Source organism: Camelus ferus, chromosome 13, assembly GCF_009834535.1.
Source record: "Camelus ferus isolate YT-003-E chromosome 13, BCGSAC_Cfer_1.0, whole genome shotgun sequence".
Classification (NCBI taxonomy): Eukaryota; Metazoa; Chordata; class Mammalia; order Artiodactyla; family Camelidae; genus Camelus; species Camelus ferus.
The window spans coordinates 25,988,476-26,007,129 of record NC_045708.1 but is presented as its reverse complement, the minus strand read 5'-3'; the positions used below and the strand labels follow the sequence as shown (position 1 = coordinate 26,007,129).

General features: G+C 53.0%; 1 protein-coding gene across 1 annotated transcript in view; it reads left to right on the top strand.

The window, feature by feature from the left end:
• The window catches only part of GRIK3 (glutamate ionotropic receptor kainate type subunit 3), a 225,596-nt gene extending 208,116 nt beyond the window's left edge, over positions 1 to 17,480 (top strand). Inside the window, exons 14-16 of the mRNA XM_032495980.1 lie at positions 7,267 to 7,489; positions 8,012 to 8,262; positions 10,906 to 17,480. Coding sequence (XP_032351871.1) covers positions 7,267 to 7,489; positions 8,012 to 8,262; positions 10,906 to 11,100 — 669 coding nt within the window. The 3' untranslated portion in view covers positions 11,101 to 17,480. The remainder of the gene's footprint in view (positions 1 to 7,266; positions 7,490 to 8,011; positions 8,263 to 10,905) is intronic.
• Positions 17,481 to 18,654: the final 1,174 nt, after the last annotated feature.

The window sequence follows — 18,654 nt, the reverse complement described above, 5'->3', positions numbered from 1 at the left end:
ACGCCTAGAAGGTGGAGGCTGTTATTATCCCCTCCATTTAACACAGGGTGAAAGCAAGGCTCAGAAAGTAACCTGAGTTAATACTTCTTGCCTGACATAACACAGCTAGTGAAATGCAGGGCTGGGATTTGAACCCAAGCCGTCTGGCTCTAATGCCTGTGCTCTTTGTCCCTCTGTCCACATCGTTTCTCCAAGGAGCCTGCCGCCATCCAGGAGTTCCTTGGCGCAGAGTGAAGCCACAGTCTGTTGAGCCACATCCCCAGCCTAGAACGGTTGTAGCGCATCGTAGTTGCTCAAATGATACACGTTGAGTGGATGCAGTTGTTGAATTAACAGATGGAATTAAAAGACAGCAGGAGCCGAGCAGAGCAAGGGCAGGAGACCATGTTGAGGACAGGAGCCCAGCAGGCAGCATCCCTGAATGTCCGGAGCACGGGGCAGATGAACTTCATTTCTGCAGTTACTGCATTTCCTGGTTAAGCTGCGAACCGTCTTAAAACGGAAAGTAGCGTTGGAGGGAGAGAGCCCACTCCTGCCCAAAGATGACAACAGGAAGTGGGATGCTGGTCTCTGAGGGGCTCCAGATCCCTTGCCCAGCCTCCCCCTACCCCCCACAGCCCGGGAGACACATGGCTAGAGGCAGCCCATCATTCCAAAGGAAATTTCATTTGAAGAGTTGTCAGGGAGCAGCAAACATCACAAACAGCAACTCCTATGTTGTCCTCCCTCTGTCTTGGAAGATAAAAATTAATTAGGAGATGAAAAAGGAGGTCTTTGAAAGCACTGTTTGGCTGTAAAAACATGTAGGCAAATGTAAAGGAGGACGTTGGGAAAGCGTGTTCTTGGTGGGGAGGGCTGGGCAGCTTTGACGGGAAAGGATGTCAGAAGACAGCTTCTCCAAGGATTTAGCCCTCTTTGGTGTTGCGATGGGAGAGGCGCATCACACGTGGGAGGGACTGTAGCGTTAGTGACAGCCGCTTAGGAAAGAGGTAGGCGCTGAGGGCCAAGAATTCTAGGCTCCCAGAGTCCCTGGCAGCATCAGGCCCTCCCCCTTGCACAGCGTTGCCCCATCCTAGCAACTAAGCCTGGAAGATCCTGGAGAGCCATCCACTCCACCTCAGAAGACTCTTCTCTGAGCTGGAAGGCTCAGGAGGGTGCTCCCCGCCCTCAGCTTCCAGTTTCTCCTGACCTGTCTGCTGGCCTCTCTGATAGAGCCTTAGCCCTGCCTCCAAGCAGAAGCAGGATGGGAGCATGGAAATGCAGGGACCGGGCAGAATTCAGCGCAGTACAGCCTAGTGCAGTCAAGTTCCATCAGTCAGACAGACCAGGACTTGAGTCGTAGGTGTTGTCTGCGCTAGGTGACCTTGGGCAAGTCAGCGCACTTCTCTGAGCCTCAGTTTGCTCCCCTGTGTGCCATGGGTGCTGATGCCCACCACACGGCAATTAGCGAGGAGATTCAGTGGGTCACTGTGTATGTGGTTAGGCTGGTGCCAGGCACACCAAGCACTTAAGGCAAAGGCTTTCTGCTCTGGATGTCCATCCAGGTGGCTGACACACAGAATGGGCAAGCCAGCTGGCCCCTTTTGTTCTTTTGCCCCATAGTCCCCTCCTGAGGCAAAGGATTTCCCTGGAGCCCCGTGGAGAAGCCCCAACCTCGAGAATCTCCCTCCTTCCAGGCCCCTCCAGATTTGGCCTGGGGGCTTTGGGGAGGACACTGGTGCCTCTGTCACAGGATGGCCGTCTACCTCTGCATAAACTAAGCACCTCAGGAGGAGCTCAGAGGTCCTCAGAATAGAAGAGACCCAGAGCAGGGCAGGCAGAGGAGCAGTAACAGGTGCAGGGGAGGCCCAGGAATGATGGGAAGTTATTGAAAACTCTGCAGTTACTGACCACCTCTCTGTGCCTTAGTTTTCTCACCTATGAAATGCATATAATAATAGTACCCCCACATAGAGATGATTATTATGATTAAATGGGATAATTCATACAAACAGCTTAGAACCACACCTGACACCAAGTACACGTACAATAAATGTTAACAATTTTTGTTGTTTATTCTTGACGATACACAGCCCTGTTCAGCCCACAGATATGATTTTAGGGGCCATACATTTCTTACCTATTTTTAATTAGTTGCCAGCATTTTAAAATTGGGAGGTCTTTCCATTTTAAAAATTCACATTTCCAGCTTCTTGAAAATGTGAAAGATGGAGCATCACTGAGCCGGCTCTCCCGCAGGGAGATTGTCAGGAGCCAGTAGGCAACAGCCTTCTCCCATTACCAGAACCCCACGCAGTGGTCTTTACGTATTTACAGCACACTGCCTGGCCCCTGTCAGCACTGGAGTCTTCTATCACTATTATGTCATTTAGTTTCTGTAGAGAATCTGCACTCTAGAAATTAGTATCCCTAATTCCTAGATGAGAAAACTGAGCCTTAAAGAGAATTAAGGAGGCTTAAAGAGATAGCATGACGCCAGCCACTTATCAAGCACTTCCTGGGAACCTGGCTCAGTGCTAAGCTAACCCCCACTTAACAGATATGGAAAGTGAGGCTCAGAGATGTGACATCACTTGCCTGTGGTCACAGAAGGAGCTGGCATTTGAACCCAGGTTGGTGTGACACCAGAGTCCATGCAGCGGAGCTAATCCTTCCCCACACCTCCATCCCCAGTGTGCGGCCCTCACCTCCTGACTGCCCCCTGCAGGGGCGAGCCTGCAGCCCCCACACAGGCAGGCCTCGGGAGCGCATGCAGACAGCAAAGGCCGCTGCTGGACCGGAGGGTCAGCAAGTCTGTCCTGGCCAGGTGTGCTGCACCCATGGGCAGAGGCAGGGGACTCAGGAAGCCTCCTGGCCCCCATGAAAATAACCCAAGAGACATGATTAACTGTCCATGGATCTGATAAGGCCAAAGACGCCACACTCAGGGATAAGAAAGCCAATTAATCTGGGAAAAGATCTCCTTTCCAATGTGGAAAATCCCCAAGGTCTCGCATGGACTCACATTGCTGCCGCATCCCCGCACACATTCCCTGGGATTCAGCTCCCTTTGGAATTGATATGTATTTATATATATATACCTATATACAATTTCTTGTACAGAAATGTTAAATTCTCAAGATTAAATATCTTCAGCTGGGGAAGATCAATTTACTTCTTTGAGGAGGCTGGAATTGAAAGTCGTGAGCCTGAAACTTACTTTCTTGCCAATTTGACTGATAAAAAAAGCCTCTCCGTCCTGGCATGTCCGCCCTGTATTGGCTGCTCCAAACGATTCCATTAATCGATTTAGGTGACTGGCCCTAAAGCAGTGCTTATGAAGGTCCCCACTGGAGCTGGGACAGGCAGGATGACGTTGGAGCCGTAGGTATGTGGGACTCTGTTCCCTGAGGCGGTGACTATAGCTCAGGCTGGTGACAGGAACTCAGGCCTCTGATGACTAGGCCTAGGAAGATGGGAGAAGGGACTGAGATTCCAGGAGGGGGCCCTGGCTATATCCCTCCTTTCCTCAGAGGTGCCAGAGGGAAGCTTTTCAGGGATGTGCCCAGAATTACAGAATCACCCAAGGACAGAAGGACAGAAGCTTAAGGGGAATCAGAAACCATCAGTGGGCATGGTCGAGAATGAGGATCTCAAGATATGAGACAAACACAGGGGGTGGCCTTTCTAGAAAATCAGATTTCAGAACCATCTGCCTAAAGGTGGTGGAGGTAGTGAATTAGTTGACACTAAACCTGGGAGAGCAGAACCCCTTGAACTCAGCATCACAGCCAGCTGCCGCCTTATTGTGTCTTCTCCTCGTAACTGGCCCAAGCTCTCTGGTGTCCTTTCCCATCTTCCTCATTTCGTTCCTTTACCTGCTGCAGGCTTTCCTGTGTCTCTCCTCAAAACCCATCAGCCTCAACACCAGCCCTTCCCCACACCAGCCTCCAATGGAAATTTCTATCTCCATTTCTGATGGAGTGTTACTGGGAAGAACATATGTTTTAATGTCAGGCAGGCCTATGTATAGGAGGAATAGGGTGTTGAGGAGAGGATGCAGGGAGGAGTTTGCAGAAAGAGGAGACGTTCTCATCCTCTTCTGAAACAGAAGGAGTGGGGCAGGGCTCCCTCAGTGGTTCATTGGCTGATTGTGTGGGAGAATGAGTGGGTAAAAATGGGTGAGGTGGAAGGGTGGATGGATGGTTGGTGATAGATAGGTGGATAAGAGGATGGATGGATGGATAAATAGGTTAAAAGGCTAGGTTATAGTTGGATAGTTAATTGAATGAATTAGTATGTAGATAGTGTGTGAGTGACTGGGTGAGAACATGAACATGATGAGAGAGGATGGATATATGGATGGATGGATGGATGGACAGATGGATGGATGGGTTGGTGGATGGGTGGGTAGATGGATGGATGGGCAGATGGGTGGGTGGATGGACGGGTGGGCAGATGGGTGGATGGATGCATTAGGAGATGTACGGGGAGCCCTGATGAGGGGCATCAATCCCTAGTTCCTACCTCTAGTAGAAGAAGGAGAATTTGGAAAGCAGGAGAGACTGGGATGGAAAAGGAGTGAGGTACTGAAATCACTGATGGGAGAATAGTATTTAGTTACAATAACCAAGAGCACAGAGTGTCTGAGGCAATTTGTCCCTGGCAAGCAGGGATGATTGGACTTGGATAATCTGATTAGAGGAATACTGGAACTGATTATCTGAAAAAGCAACTATACTGGGAAAAGAAGTAGTTTGGTGGGTATATGTAAGAGAGTGTATCAGGTATCTCCTGCTGCATAACAAATTACCTAAAACTTTGTATCTTAAAACAATTATGATCTCACAGTCTGGGTCAGGAATCAGAGCAGCTTAGCTGGGTCCTCTGTGCAGGTCTCTCAAAGGATGTCATCAAAGTGTCGGCTAGCACTGTAGTCACAAGTCTCCATTTCCAAGCTTGCTCACATGGTTGTTGGCAGCATTCAGTTCCCCCAAGCTGTTGGATAGAGGGCTTCTGTCTCCACTGACCACTGGCTGGAGGCTGCCCTCTGTTCCTTGACATGTGGGCCTCTCCATGGGGCAGCTCACAGCAGGGCAGCCAGCTTCCATCAAGCAGGGAGTGAGAAGAGTCAGAGAGAATGCAAGCAAGACAGGAATCATAGTCTCTTGTAACCTAATCTCAGACGTGACATCCTATCACCCCTGGGGGAGTTAAAAGCAAGTCACTGGGCCCAGTCCACACTCACAAGGAAGGGGTCACACCAGGGCATGAATCCCAGGGATGGAGATCATTGGGGCCGGTTAGAAGCTTCTGGCCAACAGAGAATCTGGTGGGAAAAGTAGCAGAGTGAGAATAGACCAGAAGGAGAAAAGCAGCCAGAGTGGGGAGAGTCTGGATATCAGAAATTATTTAGAAAATAAGAAATGTCTGGAGAGTCAGAAGAGCTGGAAATCAGGAATGTGTTTAAGGGCAAGAGTAGCTAAGTGCAGGGGGGAGCATCTGGGGCCTGGAGGAGCTGCGGTGGAAGAGAAGCTGGGAGGATGGAACAGCCAGAGAGCACAGAAGGTTTGGAGGCCGGAGTTGCTGAGGTAAGACAGTAACTGTGGAGGTGGAGTAGCTGGAGAGCAGGAGTAGCTGAAAATAGGACAGGCTGAGGACCTGTAGGAGCTGGGGGCAGCCAGCTCCCCGCTCTGATGGAACCCGCAGAGGGCTCTGAGCATCTGAGCCCTTCCAGGCTGCCCTTCCGGCTTCAGGGCCAATAAATCTGCAGGGGAATCTGTTTATCTGTGAAGGTGTCCTTGGGCCTTGTGCCCAAAGAAGGCATCACTAGTAATCAAGGGATTCTGGGCTCAGATGGAATCCCAAGTAGGGTGCTGCCTGCTGCTTTGGGGCTCCCTCCTCTCCCAGCCATGCTTGGGTCTCCAGGAGCCAGTTTGGGAGGGGACAGTCCTTAGAGTCAGGAAGCACCCGGAGAGTAGCAGGTCCACTTTCCTCCCAGGCCCATCCCCCCACAACTCCTGGCAGACACAGCTTCTCCCCGCTCCCCCAGCCCCCCTCCAGCCTGTTTGAGCACACCCGTGCCATCACGCACACCGGAGCTGGGCCGGGTGCCAGTCAGACAGGCTGACATCACAGACAGGCACAGCCAGACTTGGAAGCAGCCGGGGACCATGGGGCCTGCAGAGCCACCTGCTCCCCTGGGACCCACGGAGGCAGGGCTGATCCTTGCTGGGAGCAGGCAGCTGGCAGGCACTAAGTTCCCAAGAAATCTCACGAATGCCCTGCACCTTGGCTGGCCCGGTGTCCTCAGACCCTCAGACAGCCAGAGATATTCAACCCTGGCCCCCTCTCCCAGCCCCAGGCCCTATCTGAGTCTCCCCAGCCAGGCAAGGCAAACACAGTAGCCCACCCACCAGGCCTAATCGTAGGAATGCCAGTTCCATTTATGTAGCAACATCCAGCCCAGGATGCTCTGGAGACAAGGGAGTGAGGGGCCTGTGGACCATCTGCTCTGACTGCCCCCACTGTTCTCCCTGCTCTGCAATTCTCACCTTGCTTCTCTTTCACTGTATTGAAGGAGAATAGGCAAGAAGTCTTGCCTCAGACAAATCTTCCCCTGGACCGTGGTACACAAGAGGGGCCTGCTTTGGTTGAAGTGGGAGCGAGGGGCCCAGAACCCACAGAGCTCTGCCCTCATCAGCACCCACCCCTCCCTCCCCACCCTCACAGCAGTTTCTGAGGCTGTGCTGCTGAGCAGTTAGGAGCATGGACTCTGGGGCTTGGGTTTGAAGCCTGGTTTGGCTGCTTTGTGTCTGAGTAACCTTAGGCCAATTGAGGCACAGCTAAACTCAATTTCCTCATCTGTAAAATTGGACTGGTGAGAGTCCCTGCCCCTCTGATGGCGAGGAGGCACCAGTGAGTTCGTGCAGGGCAGCACTTAGAACAGGGCCTGCACAGGTAATTGTTGAATAAACCTTAGAGAAAGAAAATTCACTTTTTAAAAAGCAGCCTAAAAACCACTTATGCCTTGGCAGAGAGCCAAGGGTTTCCAGGTAGGTGGACCCTGGTCTGACTCCACGCTTTATCACTCAGTTAGCTGTGTGTTTGGGGACCTCTCCTCCCAGGACCTCAGTTTCCACATCTGAGCAGTGGGTGACACTCCCTCGCTCTGAGGACTGTGCAGAGTTCTGGGCCCCAAGCCCTGCTCAGTGCTTGGTCCCCATGTGTTCAGTAACGGTGTGTGTATATCATCTCCCCACCCCCACCGCCACCGCCACCGCCCAGAAATCCAAAATCTCCACCTTTGAGAAGATGTGGGCCTTCATGAGCAGCAAGCCCTCGGCGCTGGTGAAGAATAACGAGGAGGGCATCCAGCGGACGCTGACGGCGGACTACGCCCTGCTCATGGAGTCCACCACCATCGAGTACGTCACCCAGAGGAACTGCAACCTCACGCAGATCGGAGGCCTCATCGACTCCAAGGGCTATGGCATCGGCACGCCCATGGGTGAGCGAGAAGCTGCGGAGTCGGGGGGGGGGGGGGGGGGGGGGGCGCGAGGCCCCGCCCATCCGCTCATGCGCACACTCAGCCTCCGGCTCCCCCTCGCGTGTTGCCCCAGGAGCCTTGAAAGGCGGAACGCGGCACAGCCTCAGCCCAGAGAAAAGGGGTAGAGCCACAAGCCTCGAGGGGTCAGCCCTGGCCTGAGCAGGAGACTGGGGCAAACACAGGGTGGGGGGTCGGTTCATCGGTCATTCCACCTCTCCCTTATCTCTTCCCTGTGGATGCAGCCCAGACACACAGGGCCTGCCAGAGGCAGGTGGAGACAGGGGTCCATGTGCAAGGCTCTCTACCCCACGTCTAGACCCTTCCTCCCACCTAGACACCATAGATAGATTGAAAGAGGGACCTCCTGGTCATAGGATCCCCGTTTGTGTAAGCTTGGTGGCTGGTGCCTGCCAGGGTATTGACGGGGGCAAACAAGATGGACCGGAAGTTGCTGACAGCCAGGGCCCCGTCTCTCCGACTCAGGCTCCCCGTACCGGGACAAGATCACCATCGCCATCCTGCAGCTGCAGGAGGAAGACAAGCTGCACATCATGAAGGAGAAATGGTGGCGGGGCAGCGGGTGTCCCGAGGAGGAAAACAAAGAGGCCAGCGCCCTGGGTATCCAGAAGATCGGGGGCATCTTCATCGTCCTGGCTGCCGGGCTGGTCCTGTCTGTGCTGGTGGCCGTGGGCGAGTTTGTATACAAGCTCCGCAAAACAGCAGAGCGGGAGCAGGTGAGCCCCCCAGAACTGGGGTCTGCGCGGGGAAGGGAAGGACACAGGACAGGGTCCGGGCTGGTTTCACATCTCCACTGTGCAAGGCACAAGCAGGTGTCTGACCCCATCCTCACCGTAGCCCACCCTGCATCCAATCCAGGAGGCCCCACCGGCCCCACCTCTGCACCCACTCGGAGCTCTCTTTCCCATCACTGCACCCACTGGGAGCTCACTTTCCCATCACCGTGATTCCAGGCCACGCCCATTACCTCCAGCTGGACCACCCACCGGCCTCCACTCCAGCCTTCCTGCCTCCACTCTTCCTCTAAACCAGCTGCTCTCCACACAGCAGCCAGTGCCCTGTTTAAAACTTAATTTAAACCATGTCCTTCCCCTGCATAAAACCCTCCAGGGTAATTGTGGAAGCTTCGTGATGCTTACATAGGGGTTCATTATACTGTTCTCTCCACTTCTGCATATATTTGGAAATTTCCATAATCAAAAGTTTAAAAAAGAAAAAGAGTTAAGCGGGGCGGCCCAAGCTAGCTAGGTTCAACCCGTCTGATTAATTCAAGTGTGGCTGGGCAGTGGTTCTGGGTCCCAGGAGCACATTAGAATCACCGCAAAAGAGCGTTTTAAGTGCTAATACCCTGGCCTCACTCTCAGAGACTGGGTTTTAATTGGTCTGTGGCGGAGCCTGGAATTGGCTTCTTAAGAAACCAAACGGGGTGATTTAAATGTGCACCTTGAGTTGAGGGCCACTGGACTGGGGGGAAGCACCTTTCACAGAGAAATTCAAAGGGATACAGGACAAGTGTGGAAGGAGATTGCAGTTACATCATCTGTGTAAGATGCAGTTATACATCCATCCAAAATGAAGTGGCGTCCTTTATAATCAGAAAGTCTGAGTCAACAAAGAGGAAAGGGCAAAGGTAATTCTTGGTGTTGGAGTTTGCATGGGTGTGAAGAGAGGGACCCGTTCCAGTATTGCTGGGGGGAACCAAGAGGGTATGTTTCTGGAAGGCAACTTTTGCAGTATGGTCAGAGTACTTACAAATGACCACATGTTTTGATCAGTCAATTTCTACTTTTAGAAATGCCCGCAGTGGAAATGGCCAAAGATATGTACAGTTTTATTTACAAAGATGTGTATTAAAGTGTTCATTGTAACATGAAAAAAAATGTAGAAAAACCAAAATGTCCAGTAATAGGTAACAGTGTAGGAAATTATGCTACATCCAGAAAGAACAACCAAATTCTTTAGGTTGTACTAGAATTACAATTACAATTGGAATGAGCTCCAAATTCCACCAAAAGTCTATGGGATCTGGTCCTTGCCCACCTCTCTAACTTCCTCATTCCCACCCTCCCCTCTTTTACTCTGCTCCATACACACTGGCCACATTTTTAGTCCTTAACCCACCAAGCACATTTCTTCCCCTGGGCCTTTGCACATGCTTTCCATCCACCTGCAATGCTCTTCCCTCAGAACTCCATATTCTTAATGTCTTCTGGTCATTCTGGTTTCAGCTCCGGTCATCTTCCCCACCTGTGCCCCTTCCAACCCCACTCTATCTCATTTCACTGTTTTTTTCTCTTAATAAGAGTTATCCCTCTCTCAAATTATTTATTTGTTCATATGTTTATTATCTGTTTCTGTCCCATCCTTAGACCAGGGATTCCTTGAGGGCTGGGGCCTTATCTGTCTTTTTCACAGCTGTGTGTCTAACACCTAGAACACTAGGTGTCTGGTGCATGGTGGGTCTCAGTGAATAGTCTCAGAATGCAGAAAGGAAGGTGAGGAGGGATGATATTCTGCATTTAGTGGGGAAGCAAGGGAAAGCTTGGAGAGGTCACCCAGCTGGTAAGAGGCAGAGCCAGAACTCAAAGCCAGGTCCCTATGCCCCTGCACCACCCAACCTGCATAGGAACTGTCTGAATGCTGATGCCCGGGCCTCCCTGGGCAAGGTGAGATGGTGACAGCCCCACTGCCTTCTAGACAAGCCGCAGGACAACCTCTGGCAGTTGGCTTCGTGGAGTCACTGCCATGAGATACCTGTGGGCATTGCTGCACTTGAGCTGTTCCTTTGGAAACCCACAGGGACCCAGGCCTGAAGAGGCCACTGCCACCCACAGTCCTTTAGGGACCTGCCTCCCAGTGGAAAAATATGAACTGGACTTTCCAAAAGTGGGAGCACAGTGACCCCTTCCCTCAGCTGGAAGCCCTTCCAGCAAGGTTATCCATAGATTCATCAAGTGTTTCTCAAGCCCTGACTCTGAGCCAGGCTTAGAGCTGGGGGCTGGGCTGGCCCGGATGACACTGGCTGGTTCCTGCCCTCAGAATCTAGTGGAGAAAAATCAGGGAGGTAAACTCCTTGAACTTTAATGTGAATGCCAATCAGAGGCACAGTATACTTATCGGGAAAATGGGGCTAAGATGATACCACCTTAGTCTCCAACCAAGAACCTGATGCTTTGTAGGCTGCTCCCCAAACTGACCACCCGGCAGGGGGCGGATGGTGGGTGGGGTAAAGGTGGGAGAGAGGCCCGGTGGCCTTGGCACAGACTCTGGGAGGAAGAGGAGGAGCTGGCTGGAGTTGCTGGGCAAGGCCTCACCCGTGTGCCCCTTCTCCCCTCCTGACTCCCCCAACCCCCACCCAGCGTTCCTTCTGCAGCACCGTGGCCGACGAGATCCGCTTCTCCCTTACCTGCCAGCGTCGGGTCAAGCACAAGCCACAGCCTCCCATGATGGTCAAGACCGATGCCGTCATCAACATGCACACGTTCAATGATCGCCGGCTTCCGGGCAAGGACAGCATGACCTGCAGCACATCCCTGGCCCCTGTGTTCCCCTAGGCACAGGTTGGGTGGGGACCACAGGCCTCGGGGCAGGACGGAGGAAAGCAAAGGAGACTGGAAGGAACGTCCTCAGTCCCTTGTGCTGGGCTTGGGGACCAGAGCTGCTGCCTGCCTATTGGGCCAGGAGACCCTGCCCTTAACCTACCAGGAAACCAGCAGGCCCCCAGGCCAGCTGCTTGGGCTTCACCCTCCTCTTGTTCCTTCTATGGGTTTCTAAAGCTGCCAGCCAAGACAGCCAAGGCCAAAGGAAGCACATGCCTCTCTCAGGCCTAAACTCACCTGCCCCTCAACTCTCTTCTACAGTCAGAAGTTTCTACCATGGCCCTGCAGAGGCCAAAGGAAATGGGAAACAACTCTTATATTGCCACTCCTTCCCCTGAGCCCAGGCCTTCCGGAACTTGACTATGAGACCAGAGTACCTTGGGTACCTTCAGATTTTATAGTTTGGCTGCCAATGGGAGCTAAAGGTGGGAGATGGCCACCTTACATGCCCAGGCAGAAGGAAGAATTCATCCCGCAGGGGCTGCTCACATGGTCCTGATCTCCTGGACTTGACACCATCCATGGAAGCCCCTGTTTTGGCAAAGTCGAAGGCAGAGAGCCCCACAGGAGAAAAGAGGAGTTTGGAGTCCAGGAGAGAGGAGAATGCAGAGACTGTCATTTTGAATCCTTCTGGACAATGTCCCAGTGTGCCCTACTCTTCCAGGAGGTTCTAGGAGTGGAGGAGTGGTCAAAGCAAATTTTTCTCCACCTTCTGGCCAGAGGAGGAGGACCCCTGAATCTCTCATAAAGGATGCCCAGAGACCCAGCCAATATTTGAAGCCCAGAGGAACAGTGAATTCCATGGAAATCCTGCAAGCCCTCGAGCCATCGAGCCGTTGGATTTTACTTTGCTGGTTACCATGCTGTTTTCTAAACCCTGGTGGCATTAGGGAGCATGAGCTCTGTGCCAGCTGCTCTTCAGCAGCTCCCCGTTCCTGGCCAGTTCACCTTGACCTTCTTCTGTCATCATGGAAGGAGAGAAATAGCCTAGATTGAAGTGAACGTCATCACCCCTCCTCCAAAGAAGATGGCGTCCTACTGCACAGGCCAGCTTTGGGTGAGGTAGGGAAAGCCAGAGGGGCCCTAAAGAACTCCTGGCCTCCTGGACTTGCCACACCCAAAGATGCTCCCCAGAAAGAGAAAGTGTTCAGGATAGCCTCCTCATAGAGGACCCAAGGGTAGGGAGGGAGAAACTGCCTCCTGGAGAATTAACCAAAGACCCCACAGAGAGACACAAGGCCATTATGGCCCCAGGTCTCTTGTCCAGAGCAGCTGGGACTTTGTGGGGTTTGGGGGTTCAGCAGAGGAGCAGTAGCTGATGAGTTCAAGTGAAGGATGGACCAGATGATCTGTGGGTGCCAGCTAGCTGTGATGGATACTCTAGAGGTCTGTGACTCTACAATTCTGGGAGAAGTTTTGAGACATGAAAGGATTAGGAACAAAGTGTCCTTAAAGAGAACGCGATGGGGCCAGCAGGGCTGCCCATGGCCGAGGCAAGGGCAGTCTTCGAGGCAGGGATGGCTGCTAGAGATTCTGGACAGGGGCCCAGGAGACACCAGCCACCCCACTCCATCTCTCTCCTGTTTCTGCTTGGGGACCCTGCATAGAGAAGAGCTGGATTTAGGTCTCAAGAACCTTCTCAGCTGGGGTGAAGGGTGATCTCTAGCTCCCCTCAGGACTCCCAAGGCAGGAGAGCACAGTGGACTCGTGTGATGAATACCGTCCCTCTTCCAAACTGAGCTGCAGGGCCAAACCAGCTGGTTCCCAGAATCACAGTGGCTCAGACAGGCTGTGTGCACCGGAGGTGGGGGAAGAGGGCTGGACATGCCACGCAGCCAACACATCTCATGATAGGAAAAGCCATGCTGTCGTGAGCTTCTGGGTGTAGGAGTGTGTGTGTGTGTGTGTGTGTGTGTGTGTGTGTGTGTGCATATATGTGTGTCTTTGTCTTTGTATGTGTGATCTTTGGGGGCTGGGCATGAATGGCAAATTAGAACATGTAACAGAGTCCCGGGCAGGCAATAATAGAATCCTTTGGGTTCTGACGTGTGTATGTGAGCATGTGTGCAAACTGGGGGTGAGCGAGACAAATCTGGACAAGCAGCAGGGCTCCATACATATAAAAACAGGAGAAGCCATGTTGTAATGGGGTTCTGGTGGGTATACATATGTATACGTCCATGCTTGTGTGTGTGTGTGCGTTTGGGCACCAAATGGCAGCGGGCAGAGGACACACTGAAACCCGCAAACATCGCCAAATATGTTTAAAAGGAGAAGCCATGTCATCAAGGCGTCTGCATGTGAGTGTACGTGTATCTGTGGGCGCAGTGGAGGGCGGGAGGGAGGGCAGAACCAGACAGGTGTGTGGCACAGGGCGATGCATGTTGTATGAGAAACCATGTGGGAGTGGAGTGTGTGTGTGTGTGTGTATGCTCACATATGTGTGTTCAGAGACACACATATGTTCCAGCTCACAGCAGGAGCAGAGATGGACAATCAGGAAGGCAGGGAACCAGAGTCTGTGTGCACTTCTGTCACGGAGAGAGATCATTTGTCACAGAGATCTGCCAAGGTTGCACAGGCATGGGCATGGGGAGACTGGCCAAGTAGGGGTGAACCGCTTCAGGGACTCATGGCTGGTGACTCCTAGCTCTACGTAGAGTGTCCTGTTTGAAGGGAAAATGACACTTTGGGGGCAATTCCCAGATAACCAGATTCTGATGAAGATATCTGTGATCTCACCAACCACAGACACAAGCCACTATCTTTCTTTAGCCAGTCTAATTTCATAGCACATGCTCACATCCAAGTTCATCTCACACACATGTGTATGTGCTTTTGTGTATGACACGCTATGAACGTGTCATTTCTTCTGAGGCTATGCACATATATAGACTGTGATGGGAGGAAGAAAAGGAGGTGGCATGGGGTCGGAAGACCTTCATGAAAGGAGGGGGAAATGGTGGAAATCAGAGGTACAGTTCAATTAAGGAAATCCCCCGACAGGGGCTGAAATGACATCTAGAGTCCTAAACAGAGGTGGAATGATCTGGCCTCCTGTTCAGGCCTTATGTCCATGTGTGTGGATAGTGTTCAAAGTCTGCCTGATGTCCTGTGTTTGTCTTGGAGGCCAGCCCAGTGTTCAGAGCACTGCGGAGACCACTTCTGCCCACATGTGAGCTGTGTCTCTCGCAGGGTACCGAAGGTGCCCACTGCATCTTGGGGATGGGGGTGGAGAGCTATTCTCAGCAAGGTGGGTCATGTGGACTTAAACTTTAGACCCACCTGCCAGCAGGTGTGGATCTGACCACAGTGGGTGCTCACGGGCACACACGCACACGGAAGCCCTGAGGCCGGTGGCTGGGAGTGATGGAAGCATCATCACTGGTTTGGATGGAACAGAAGATGGGACTGGCCTGAGCAGGTGCTGGACTGTCTCTGTCTGGCCCCACATGTTGGTCCTGAAAAGAAGAGCACCCCTACCTTCCATCCGCACCTCCCACCCCAAGATGCCGGTGCTTCCTCTCAGCCTGCTCACACTGGCCAAATGGAGGGGCGGCAGTGAAGACACACACACCCTCCAAGGCCCTGGGGCTTTGGGGCCAGGGGGCCTCCTGATCTCTCCCCCCTTGACCTGTTACTGGTCTCTCTTCTATGGACTGATAAGAAAACCCTGAGACCTTTGTCACCATTCAGGTGGCCCCATGTTGCAGGTGTCTTTCAGTAAGGGGTAAGGCCCCCATGGCTGACAAGCTGACTCTGAACCTCTGAAGGCCGGGAGCACCTACTCCCATCACAGCCACAATTCTGCCTCAGCTGGAAGAGCACACTGGCTCCCCGGGCGCTGGGAGAGGGGAAATCTGGCCCAGGATGGAGTAGGGGCCAGGCAATAGTGGGTGAAGGCTCTAAATAGTTAGAAGTCACTCTCCTTAAACTGGAGAACAGAAGTTAGAGGGAGGCATACACTCACTGAGGACAGTCCGAGGCTCCCTCCTCACCATCGTTTCCAGGGGCACTGATGTGCGGGGTTTCAGCGACCACTCCGTCACTCAGCGGGAAGTTGCTCCCTCCCCAAGCCGTTCCCAGCTATCTGCACAAACATCTGGAAATAGGCCCAACTCCGGCCCATGTCTCTGGTCCTGTGTGGCTAGCCATCTGGGATGGGCCTCGCGGTCTGGACGGACAGCTGTATGGACTTAACATCTGAGATGGGCCCCGCCCCATGGGCAGACGCAAGAAGTAAGCCCAACCCTTGTAGACAGGGGTCTGGAATAGACACATCTGGAACAGCCCTAGGCTGGGTGGGCGCAGCGGGACCTGGCCCAGCTGCTTGCCATGATGGGAGGGCCCTGCCCTCTGCTCCCATGCCCAGTTTGAAGCAAGCCCTCATTTCGGTCCTGGATTTGCCCTGGAGTTAAAAATTTCAGCACTGAGGCCATACATGAAAGTCACAAAACTGTTTTTGGTGGAAGGTTACTGTTGTGTACATTATATATATGAATGTAAAAAGATATATATATATATGCTGTATATATATATATATGCACAGTGTATATATGACCTGTCGCCCATGTGTATACGCACCCCTCCCCGCACGTCTGCACACGGAGTGTACATAACCCAGCCAGTACGGGTGGGGACCAGGAGAGAGGTGGAGGCTGCAGCCACTAAGTCTGGGATGGAGGCCACTGGGGGCAGGGGCTGTAGAGAGCCCCAGGGGGGAGGGGAGGGGAGGGAAAGAGAATGCAGTACATCAGAGCTGCAGACCCTGAGCAAGAGGGGAGAAGTGTAGGGCTGGCAGATGGGCCTTGCACAGCCAGTCCTCCTGGGGAGGGGCAGGAGTGGCCCAGGGGCCTTCTCTGCATCTGAGAGTGTCTGAGGCAGGACAGCTGGGTTGTGTCAGGAGAGCAGTGTCGTCCCCATACTTGGATCCTGAGCCGATATGACACTCTGGTACCAGGGCAGTTAACAGGGAGCCGAAGGGCAGGGGTGGAGGGGGCCACTCCCTGGACCTGCCCTCAGTACCTGCCTGCACAGCCACCAGGTAGGCGTCAGGCTCCACCTGGAATACCCTAGAAGGCTGGAGAATTCTAGACGGCAAAGGCCTCTGCCTCACATTCTCACCCACAAGCGAAGGCAGAGCTCCCAGCTAGGGAAACCCTTTTTACAGAGAATGGCCCCCTGGGCATTGCCAGCGTGCCAGTCTAATGTCCCGTGCCCTAGGTATTGACCTTGCCTCCATCCCCTGCCTTCTAGAACAGACCTCAAGTCACCCCACAGTGTGTCTCTGTTTTACAGATCAAAGGCCTCCAGATGCTGGAAAGCAGCTGTAGACCCAGTAATTGCAACCAAGAGTTTGTCCCACCTCAGACAACCTCCCCAGCCCCATTTGCCCCCGAGGCCAGCTGTCAGGGGGTTAACAGAGTAGCCCGAGATATGAGCAGAACAGTGACATGGGGTGAAAGAGGGGAAGCCAAGAAGGCACTCCTGTCCAAGCACACTAGGTGCCACCTGTCTGCTGGCTCTCCCCTGCCACACCTCCCCCAGCAGGGCGGTGGCAGAGAGCCCCCGGCAGTACCCTCAGACCTCAGCCCCTGCCCCACCCGGATCTGTCTGTTCTTCACAACTCCAGTCCTTTAGCTAGTGGTCCTGCTCTGTCACAGGTCAGAGCATCTCTGGAGCATGCGGGAGAGAGACGATCTGGAGTGGGCTTCCACGTGGTCAGCGGCCTTCCCTCTTCTTGGGCCCCAGGCCTCAGACTGGTCTGCTCTTAACTGGGTCTGCCTCCGGGGCCCTGGGCAGAGCACATTTGAACCCCAACCCCTGAGGAGGGGCCTGTCTTAGCTCCAGAACAGGAATCCGAGGGTCCAGGGGCCCCCACGGCACTGTGCTCCAAGCCCCCAGCCCGCCTCTGCCTGGGCCAGCTTCTTGGCTGGGCCTCCCATCATGGGGACTTGGATTCCCAGCCCCTGGGCTGAGCCCCCAGATAGCACCATGTGAGACCCCTGGCCTGTCCCACCACCCAGACCAGAGTGCCTGGACGCCCCCCACTCCCACTCAACATGGTTCCCACACACTGGTCTCTGGGCCATTCAGGGGATGCCCTTTGTGGACATGCAGAATTTCTATGAATATAGTTTTTTGTAAACATTTTGTAACAATTTGGGTTTCATAGTAACTGTGTTACTTGCCAATCATTCTAGGCTGATGTAAATAAATTTCCAAACAAATCTGATTATTTTCCTTTTTAAGACACTGTGATATATCAAAGTGCACAGTTTGCTGTATGAAGTAATATGGTTTTAAATTTTAAATAAAGAAATGTTTCTAGAAAACAGGGCTCCCTCAAGGTGTGTTTTCTGTTTCTCTCTTTAGAACCAGAGGGTGCTGGCTGTTAAGCTGTGCCGTCTTCACCCAGGGCTGACTGGGCCCTGGGCAGGAGACCCTGGTGATGGGCAAGTGGGTGGCTCTAGCCAAGGCCCCTGGTTCCCATTTCAGATACTGAGCAGGTGGTGTCTGTCTCTGACATTATCTGACCTCAGTCTTCCCTTTCATTGGGCACCTTCCTCCCCAACTCATCTCCATCCACATAGCTACCTTGGATGCTGCCATGTCCTTATGTGACCCTGTCCCTTTGGCAACAGCTGGGGAGGCTGGGTGAACCTCATATCCAAGCTTGGCCGATCAGAGATCTTACCTGAGCTTTTCCAAACTGGAAATGAGAAAGCTCTCAGTCTGTTACTCTCAGGAGATGGAAACTGTACACATAACAAGGGTTCAGGACAGGGCATTTTAGGCAGGAAGGGATTGAATACAGATGTTTCAAAAAAAACCGATGAAAATGAGGGAGAAAGTCCACCCTGGGCTTCCAATGGCTCCCAGGACAAAACAGTAGTGACCTGCCAGGGGAGTGACCACCTCTGAGACTGGCATCAGAACTATGAGGCCAAAACACACCAGAGCTGCAATCTAGGGTTCAGAAGGCCTGGATCGGGAAGCCAGGACCACCACTGCCCTCATCACAATTGCTTGTCATCACCCAGAAAACTGGAGTAGTGCTGCTAAAAAAAACCTTCTGTTCCCACAGGGGCGGGCAGAGGGGCTCTGACTCACTTCTGCCTTCCAGAATTCATGCAAATCGATTAATTGGCAGAGACTAATTTGCATCCAGAACCCTCCTTGCGTCCCTGTGACGCCATTGTAATCAGAGCTAATGTCTGTGAGCCCATCCTACGTGGCAGGTGCTGGGCTAAGCTCTTGACACGTATCCTCTCCTTTCATACTTGCCTCAGACCCTGACACAGCTCAGACCCTCACTCTACACGACCTCTCAGTCCAAGTGTCCCCACTGACTCAGTCTCTCTGTGTCCCCATTCTATTTCCCAGGATAGTGACTATGATTGGACCAGCTTGGGACAGTGGATCACCTGTGGCCCAATCAGCTGTGGACAGTGACAGTAAGGGGATCGTGGTCCCCAGGGTTTTTGCTCAAGGAGGGTTGAGAAAACT